This window comes from Hordeum vulgare, chromosome 3H (genome assembly GCF_904849725.1).
Source record: "Hordeum vulgare subsp. vulgare chromosome 3H, MorexV3_pseudomolecules_assembly, whole genome shotgun sequence".
NCBI lineage: Eukaryota > Viridiplantae > Streptophyta > Magnoliopsida > Poales > Poaceae > Hordeum > Hordeum vulgare.
The window spans coordinates 86,499,781-86,509,200 of record NC_058520.1 but is presented as its reverse complement, the minus strand read 5'-3'; the positions used below and the strand labels follow the sequence as shown (position 1 = coordinate 86,509,200).

The following is a 9,420-nucleotide window of genomic DNA, read 5'->3' as shown; positions in this document are numbered from 1 at the left end:
GTAACAGCAACACCGATGAACTTTTGCCTTATTTAGCCAATGGCTCTTAATAATTTGTTCTGTCATTTGATAGTAGTTAGAATGAACTGTTATTTGTTTAACTAGCTGGCACTACATGTTCAGATTATATGTTGTAAGCTCACCACTAGTTACAAGTGGTGACAACAACTTATGCAAGTTACAATCAAATACTATGTCATATGTGCGCCTAATGCAATGCGAGTAACCAAACGCCGGATCAAAAATAATTATCGCATGCAACTAAGTTACATACACACAACCAAACTACGTGCATCTGAAGTCTTTTTGACTGCATCCCTCAAACCAACTCACTAAGAGCCGTCATGCTTGCCGGACCAGATTGGATTGCCAATGTAAAGTCCTTAAGGGCCCTAGATGCCCTAAACGGGATAGTACAAATCACCGCCCTCCGCGTCCATGGCCCCACCCACCACTGCCACCTGCCACATGCTGCCGATGCGAAGCGAGTGCGGGCGGCGGAGGTGCTGCGGCTTATCGCATTTCACCGGAAATGATTCGCGCACACCAAGGGAGCGGCGAGAGGAGGAAAATTGCCCGTGGGCTCGTGGCTCACGCCGAGGTATCCAGCCACGACACCACACGTCCCCGTCGCCTCCCACCACCTCTGCTTCCCACCACCTCTGCTTCTCCGGAAGCCCAGGCAGCAGCGCGGGAGCTCCTCCTAGCTCGGGACCAGTGGGAGTTGATACGAGGAGGAGGAGATGGCGGATGCGAAGCAGCAGCAGCCGCCGCAGACGGCGTTGGCGGCCAGCGGCGTCTGGAAGACCGTGAAGCCCTTCGTGAACGGCGGCGCCTCCGGCATGCTCGCCACCTGCGTCATCCAGCCCATCGACATGGTCAAGGTAATGCATGCACGGTGGCCGGTTAGTGGAGCTGCGCGCTCTACTTGAGTCTTGGGAGTTGGGCAGTTCTAGTTCTACGCTTTCACTTGCGGCATGGCGAGGGGACAGAGGATTTGAGCGGCGGGTTGTGTCCGTGTAGGCGAGCTGTTTGATATTTTGCGTCCAAGGAGAGCGCTTCTCCATTTGGTTGGAAATGTTGCGTCGCAGCTTATGTATATGGGAATTTTGAGAAACTGGAGTGAGGTCTAATTAAGTTTGTTTGAAAACTATGGAGTCAGGTCTGGCCGTCTGGGAGTTTGATTGTAGTTGACTATCCTTAGAAAGAAAAATGTTGCCTACTGGATTGAGGCTTTGTTGATTTATTCCTGATGTGTTTCATCAGAATATGAGCTTCACAAGATTCTCATTCGTTTTTGTACTTATGAGTACATTAATCAGGTCTAGTTTTTTGTGTCTTTTTTGAAGAACCTCATTGCGAGGGCAGGGGTTCCTGCAGTTTATTAAGAAGAATAGAGATGACCCATTTTATAAGGAAAACCGGAACCAAAAACCTAACATATCCCAGTTAATTAGGGTAAACGAGAGAAAACCCCAAAACAGAAAAAAGACACTAGAGCTTGGGGAAACCGGTTAATCAGGCCTAGTTCATATTGCACATTCTCGTATTTAGTTTACTTCTTCGTCCCAAGAAGATGCTGTTTTCTATTCATGGCTTAGGATCACAGGACGTAGCCCATCTGTACTATACCTTATGGGGATTTTTCCTGTAATGTTGTTGCTAAAGTCTTGGTTTCCACGAGACCTGCCTGCTCTTACGTCTTTTCTTTCGTGGAGTGTTATTCGGTCTAAATCTCTTGGATCCAGGCACTTAGTTGATGGTTGCTGTTTTGTTTCAGGTGAAGATCCAGTTGGGCGAGGGCTCTGCAACTTCTGTCACCAAGAAGATGCTTGCTAATGAGGGGATTGGTTCCTTTTACAAGGTGTGTCCTCTTAGGTCTTCTGCCATACAGATTCTGGTCATCATACTGAGTATTGAATTATTGATCTTGTGAAATTGGCATGTACTCCAATTCGGTGACAAACCTGTGTTACTCTATTTGCTAGAGAATTAGTCTATTACGGTTATGACTGGCACTTCATTTTTGCAGGGATTATCTGCTGGTTTGCTAAGGCAAGCGACATACACAACCGCTCGACTTGGTTCCTTCAGGTTTGTACGTAAACCGTTGATTGAATTCATCAGTAACTTTCAATTTTTTTAAGATCTAATAACTTGCACATGAAGGTTTGTGAATTTGACGTTGATAGTATGTCTGGCCTTTAAGCTGGTGAATGGAAAATGCATAAACAGTGTGAAATACCATTTTGTATCAAATGATTATGTCTCATGTAGTAGTAATTTAGATATTTTGAATAACTTTTTGTGGTAATGCTTGCTAGCTATCATTGGTCGTTGTACAGCCAAGCATTTTTTTACCATCTAAGTATGCACTTTGGCATGACTCATCAGTTGTAGGGTAACTTCTGAATCAACAACGGTATATTCATGATTTATCGAGTTCTATTGAAAAGATTTTCAAGAGGGAATACTGATATTAAGGTAAAGTTGAAGTTGTAAGATTCATCACTCCCGGAGATGGAATAAAATATTAAAGTTAAAGCCATCATACAACATCAATCATGTGTTTTTACATCACTCTGTACTAACTGCAAGGCAGGTGATATGTTAGCTGTTGTGTTATTACTACAAAGAGTATCCAGGAAAATCACTTGCACATAATCTGTCAGCTATTTAGATCCTGTTTTATCTTAGAAGTTAGATCCTGACTACACTAGCTGTTCTTCAATGTTTGACTCAATTTTATGTCTTCACGCTGTATTTTCTCAGGGTTCTAACAAATAAAGCAATTGAAGCAAACGAAGGAAAACCACTGCCCCTAGTCCAGAAGGCTGCTATTGGTCTCACTGCTGGAGCGATTGGAGCGTGTTTTGGTAGTCCTGCGGATTTGGCACTCATTAGGATGCAGGCTGATTCAACCTTGCCAGCAGCCCAGCGCCGCCACTATAAGAATGCTTTTCATGCACTTTACCGTATTATTGCTGATGAAGGTGTTCTGGCACTTTGGAAGGGAGCAGGTCCAACTGTAGCGAGAGCGATGTCACTAAACATGGGCATGCTTGCCTCCTACGATCAGAGTGTTGAGTTTCTTAGAGACAAACTTGGTGCTGGTGAACTTTCTACAATGCTTGGTAAGATTATTTTATTTTTATTATATTTGATGCAATATTTAATTATTTATGTTTTATCATTTCTCTTCTGTGAATTGGCTGTGCGTTTTGAGACGTGAAGCAGAGTGGCATGCTGGTCATGCTATATATAGGCCATGCTAGAACCAAGAAATGATTCAGCGTGGAGCTACTGTGGCCACCCAACTATTACGCCATGTTCTAAACTTAAGTTAGGATCTCTGGATTTCTAGCATGGTTGTTTGCTTAGTTCGTTAGCCGACCTCATGTTGCAAGGTGCATCTTCCCATCTGTATGCTTAACTTACTCTTCCTTAATAAATGACGGCAGCACTCCAATCAATTTCGTTTCAAAGAAAACCTATAGGTTTGAATGCTCTGCTGACCTGTTGAAGCTAGCTGCATGATGATAGGCATGCTGAAACTAGCCTTCCATTTGCTTAGTTTGTGCTCCAGTTGACAGATTTGCATGGACCTTCCTTGCCATTTTTTTCCATAAAAGTATAAACAGTCTTGTATCACAGGTGTCAAGCAAGTAAGCAGTGCAGTGCTACCGAAATAACTTTTCATTCATATGCCTTTCGTTACACACTTTGATGTCAGGCTTTTTTGTTATAGTTTTTCACCGTGTTATGTCTGTCTTTTCGTTCTGTTAAAACTACGTGGTCCTGATACTCCCATTATCCTCGCATTTGCTCTACTTATTCCTTATATGATATATTGAATTTCTCTTGTAGGGGCCAGTGCTGTTTCAGGATTCTTTGCATCTGCTTGCAGTTTGCCTTTCGACTATGTTAAGACACAGGTTCAGAAGATGCAACCTGATGCTACTGGAAAGTATCCATACACTGGATCTCTTGACTGTGCAATGAAGACCTTGAAGAGTGGTGGTCCATTTAAGTTCTACACTGGCTTTCCGGTCTACTGTGTCAGGATTGCTCCACACGTCATGGTAATGCAACTAATACACGGTGTTTCTCTACTTAATAGTCAACTCTTCAACTTCATGTCTATCAAACTTACCTAATGACATCTTGTATGCAGATGACCTGGATATTCTTGAATCAGATCCAGAAGGTCGAGAAGCGTGTCGGCCTTTAAAGTGCCATGCTATGCTATCCTTGCCGACAAATTGTAATAGTGTAGCTTCTTTGTACCTATATAAATCAGCAGTTGGTTCTGATAGACAAAATCTGTACTTATCTCATTGGCCTATATGCTACCCTTGTTCTTTGTGTCTTTCAGACCAAATAATCTTATAATTTCTGGGTAACTTTTGGCTGAAAGTATAGTTGTTAGGAGCAGATACGCCACCACCGGAGTGAACCCATCTCATCAATGGAGCCGGACATCAAACAACCCTTTTTCAGTATATATTTGTTTAGGCCTTATGTTTATCAAGTGTCAAAATGCATTCTTTTGGCTGGGTAGCATGTGTAGTTAATTCTCATTGTTGTTGTATTTTTCTTGGTATATCACGTACAAGCATTTTTGCTGGTTCTGTTGTGTGCCACTACTGCATTCGCTGAGATGTGATAAGTGGGTGTTTGTGCTAGCTGCTGATCATGCTAGGCATTGTAACATTGTAAGGCTTCTGGTGTACTGCTGTCATTCTGTATGAAATGCACGATGTTGGACTGCCACATTTACAGATCCGAAATGTAAACTACCGACGATAAATGTTGAAAACATCGCCTCATGTTTTCTTTATCTGGATGCACTGATGGAAGTCCTAAATGATACGTCTTACATTGTTCATCATGTGCTTCTTTCGATGATGTAGGTCCACTGGCCTTGCTGCACTAACAGTTCAACAGGAGGTTTCAGTTACTGTTACACCTTCTTCTTAATGCTACTTACAATTGCAGCTATACTTTATCAGCATTCAAATCCAAGTATCTCTCAGCTTCCATCAGATCATACCAGGTAGGCAGTGCCCAGCCTAACAGGGCTATGCACAAAATAATACTCATAGCACAACCAGGCTACTGGCACTTCGGAGAAAAGAAGGAGCGGATAACAGAAAGGTTGCGGGTTATGTACAAATGGATTGTCCCGTGCATTCTGACCCCTGTGGCTGAATTTCAGTAATCTAGCTCCTCACGCACACATCTAGCCATAACCACACCGACATACCTGCAGAATCTGATGGGGTAACCTAACCTAACCTAAATAGCTTGCACATTGCATTTGACCAGAGCTCCAATATGAAACTAAAACAGAAGCCATACAGGAAAATTTCTGTAGCCTCCTTCCGTGTTGTTGGGCTGGCAGATATTAGTGGTGGTCACATCATTTTCTCGCCCGTGTTGTGTTGGATCTGACGTGTAATGCCAGGGACGGGCGCCCCATCCATAATTATATCCATGTTATTGCGTTTTTTTAAGTACATTTCTGCCAAATGTTTATCCATTCTTGAAGTTTTCTCTCGGCATTTTCTATGTGCCAAGAGGTAGCCATAATGATTTTCCTTCCGTTTTGTTTAAGCCCGTGAAAGTTTCATCGTGTCGACCATGCAGCGCGCCCTTGTGATTTGTGAAAACAAAACGCAAAGTCAAAACAATGGGCACGGGCACTGTGGAAAAGTAGTTTCTTGTGTTTGTTTGGAGAGAAGAGGAAGGGAGGGTGGGAAGGAACCGAATAGACTCGACGTAAACCGTCCCCTGGTAATCTGGGAGGCTGCTACGACCACACGACATTCCTTCTGTTTGTGTTCTTGAGACCAACTGACCTTGGAGCAACAAAAAGGCCACTATTCTGTCTCTGAAAAGATCTAGCAGAGAGTCTAGTTCTATCTGGTATTATTAACCCTTTTTGGGGAAATTTTCAAACAACCCCTGAGGCTCAGAAGAATCCTTTTCCCATGTACATTGCCCCTTTTCCTCCAAGTGCAGAGTGGAGAGAGATATGAACTCAGAATTAATATTACACATATGCCTAATAGTCATCAAAATAATAACACATTTTTTTGTTTCTATTTTATTTCTAGATCTCAGAAGAGTTAAGTAGTTGCCAGGACAAACAGGTGGCATCCAAGGACAATGTGCCAAAGTTTCTTGACTAACACAGGAAATTTGTTTAAGTGGTGACCCACCAACCTTCCTCCTACGTGGAGGATAGCAACAATGTGCCTGTCAAATGTTGAAATGTCATGCTGCACCGACCATCTGGCCCAATCAAAACTGGACTCATATTAGTTTCCATCAAATTGTCAAATGAGGATTTGACATCTAACTATTTTTCGATTAAAATGACAGTATAATTACAGCTGAAAAGAGAGCTCTGAACTGGTCGTCTGCAGATCAAGATCCTTACTCGGAACTAACGGCCAAGATAGCAACATAATCCACGAATGAACGGTCGGATCGTCCGTCTCATCATCAATGCTCAAATTAGCTATAGACTGTCACATATTCAGATACTCTTTCCTTTTTTGCATTGTACTAGAATTACCCTTTTTGCGCATTGCAGAAAGGGAAATCAATTGACTTGAGAAAACGAAAACTTATCTGCGCGTTAATTCACTGAAATGGAGTAAAGGAATGCAAAATCTCACCTATAAGAACTGTTCACGGAGACTAATGAAAAATCATAACCAAAAAGTCAATCTTTTCTTTAGAGTTTTTTCTGTTTGAAACTCTTCAAGCCCCTCAGTCCTTGGGGCATCTATTTAAACGGCATCCCATGTCTCCATTCTACTCTCTCCTCTCCTCCCATTCAGTTCTCTCCATTCTTTTGTCGAAGGGGGAAATTTCAATTTTTTGAAGGAAATTCTCTCCTCTGGGTCCATTCTTTATCAGCAGTTAGCTAGCTAGTGAAGTTGTTTCATTTCATTGGGTTCTTGCTCGTGGATCAATGGCGCGGATGGCAAGCAAGGGGGCCAGCGGGCGCGAGCGCGAGGCGGGGAAGAAGGCGCTGCTGCTGGGGCGGTTCGAGGTGGGGAGGATGCTGGGGCAGGGCAACTTCGCCAAGGTGTACCAGGCGCGCAACGTGGCCACCGGCGAGGAGGTGGCCATCAAGGTGATCGAGAAGGAGAAGGTGTTCAAGTCCGGCCTCACGGCGCACATCAAACGCGAGATCGCCGCGCTCCGCCGCGTGCGCCACCCGCACATCGTGCAGCTCTACGAGGTCATGGCCACCAAGCTCCGCATCTACTTCGTCATGGAGTACGTGCGCGGCGGCGAGCTGTTCGCGCGCGTTGCCAAGGGCCCCCTGCCGGAGGCCGAGGCCCGGCGCTACTTCCAGCAGCTGGTCTCCGCCGTCGCCTTCTGCCACGCGCGCGGGGTGTACCACCGGGACATCAAGCCTGAGAACCTCCTCGTTGACGACGCCGGCGACCTCAAGGTCTCCGACTTCGGCCTCTCCGCCGTCGCCGAGCAGATGCGCCACGACGGGCTGTTTCACACCTTCTGCGGCACCCCGGCGTACGTCGCCCCCGAGGTGCTCTCCCGCCGCGGCTACGACGCCGCCAAGGCTGACCTCTGGTCCTGCGGCGTCGTGCTCTTCGTCCTCGGCGCCGGCTACCTCCCCTTCCAGGACCGGAACCTCGTCGGCATGTACCGCAAGATCCACAGGGGCGACTTCCGCTGCCCCAAGTGGTTCTCCCCGGAGCTCCTCCGCCTCATGCACCGCGTGCTCGACACCAAGCCGCCGCGCCGCGCCACCGTCGACGAGATCATGGACAACGAATGGTTCAAGGTCGGATTCCGCCGCTTCTCCTTCCGCATCGAGGATGACCGATCCTTCACCTGCTTCGACCTCGACGACGGCGACGCCTACGCGCCCACCTCGCCGCCCGACACCCCGCGGACGACGGACGGCAGCGACTACGGCGACGCGACCGATCAGCAACAGAGAATCTCGGGAGGGATGACATCGTGCGGATCGGCGCCGTCGCTTCTGGAAGGGAGGTTCGGGCAGCTGGGCGGGAGCTCGCGGCGGCGGTCGAGCCTGAACGCGTTCGACCTCATCTCCTTCTCCCCGGGGTTCGACCTCTCGGGGCTGTTCGAGGACGGCGGCGGCGAGGGGAGCAGCGGGGAGGGCGAGCAGCAGCAGAACGCCGCGCGGTTCGTGTCGGCGGCGCCGGTGGAGCAGATCCTGGCGGCGCTGGAGCGGACGGCCGCGGCGGCGGGCATGGCGGTGCGGGCTCGGGTGGACGGGTCGGTGATCATGGAGGGGACGCGGGAGGGCGCCAACGGCGCGCTGGCGGTGGCCGCGGAGATCTACGAGCTGACGCCGGAGCTGGTGGTCGTGGAGGTGCGGCGCAAGTCCGGCGGCGCGGCCGAGTACGAGGAGTTCTACCGGGCGCGCCTCAAGCCCAGCCTCCGGGAGCTCATGACCGAGGAGCCGGCGCCACGCGTCGGCTCCAAGGAGCTCACTCGGAGCGTGTGATCGTGCCGTCCATGCATGCACGCACGGACCCACGTCTGTTTGACTCGTCGTATACATGGCGTCCGTATACTTGGCCTGTTGGCCGTAGGGCTGTGCCTACATACGTACATATCTGGCACACGAATACATACGTATGTATGTACCAAAAAAAGTATGCACATACACATACAATTTTTTGGGCGGTGATATGGATGGTACCTATTTTGAAAGGTCCATTCCATAAGGGTAAAAATGGGGGAAATGGGAGGATTGTTGATTAATTATTAGGAGATCATGTGTGTTAACTGGTAAGTGTGAGATATTTGATGTTGTTTGATGTATGAATTCGCTGTATATTTTGATAAGGAAATTAATGAAACCGATCTCTTTTTTTTGGTGTAATCGAAAACAAAAGATCCTTCTCTTTTTGTACAAACCCTCACAACCACATAATCATACGTCAAACTTATGTGTCATACGTAAATTAACCTGTGGTTGGATGGTTAAGAGAATCATGGTATCCCCTGTCCATCGGAGTTCAAGTTTCAGACTTGACATTCGTCGACGATGCGTTTTTAGTGGGAGGAGACGTTCCCGTTGATAAGGCGACTTCGTCAATCTCAAGATAATGTGCCGGCTTAGGCTCTCGAAGGTGTATATAGGGATAGGGTGTGCGTTCGTGCGTTCATAGGGATGAGTGTAAGTTCGTGTTCGTGAACGACTTCGACTGTATTCTGCTAAGAAAAACTGATGTGTCATACATACATGAATACATGATGCGCATTGAGGACATAAATTGTTGCAAAAAAAGAAGAAGAGGACAGTACGTTCCAAAAGCACTGAGCTGTTTTAACTCAAGAAAGTCATTCGAACTGTCTCGAATTAGCTTCGAGTTTTGTGACAACTGGTTAAATAGGTAC

At 46.9% G+C, this 9,420-nt stretch overlaps 2 protein-coding genes across 2 annotated transcripts; both read left to right on the top strand.

Moving 5' to 3' along the window:
- The first annotated feature begins 520 nt into the window (after positions 1–520).
- Positions 521–4,403, top strand: LOC123443081 (mitochondrial dicarboxylate/tricarboxylate transporter DTC-like). Its single transcript, XM_045119331.1, has 6 exons — positions 521–884; positions 1,781–1,864; positions 2,033–2,094; positions 2,773–3,134; positions 3,868–4,082; positions 4,175–4,403. The coding sequence occupies exons 1-6, from the start codon at positions 744–746 to the stop codon at positions 4,229–4,231; spliced, it is 921 nt and encodes a 306-aa protein (XP_044975266.1). The 5' UTR covers positions 521–743; the 3' UTR covers positions 4,232–4,403.
- A 2,448-nt stretch (positions 4,404–6,851) lies between these two features.
- Positions 6,852–8,909, top strand: LOC123439585 (putative CBL-interacting protein kinase 13). Its single transcript, XM_045116278.1, has one exon. The coding sequence runs from the start codon at positions 6,986–6,988 to the stop codon at positions 8,519–8,521; it is 1,536 nt and encodes a 511-aa protein (XP_044972213.1). The 5' UTR covers positions 6,852–6,985; the 3' UTR covers positions 8,522–8,909.
- Positions 8,910–9,420: the final 511 nt, after the last annotated feature.

Excerpts from the sequence above, each read along its gene's own strand:
- LOC123443081 (XM_045119331.1), top strand. The coding sequence starts at position 744 with ATGGCGGATGCGAAGCAGCAGCAGCCGCCGCAGACGGCGTTGGCGGCC. Across the intron at positions 1,865-2,032 it reads GGATTGGTTCCTTTTACAAG|GGATTATCTGCTGGTTTGCT; the intron begins GTGTGTCCTCTT and ends TCATTTTTGCAG. Across the intron at positions 3,135-3,867 it reads TGAACTTTCTACAATGCTTG|GGGCCAGTGCTGTTTCAGGA; the intron begins GTAAGATTATTT and ends TTTCTCTTGTAG.
- LOC123439585 (XM_045116278.1), top strand. The coding sequence starts at position 6,986 with ATGGCGCGGATGGCAAGCAAGGGGGCCAGCGGGCGCGAGCGCGAGGCG.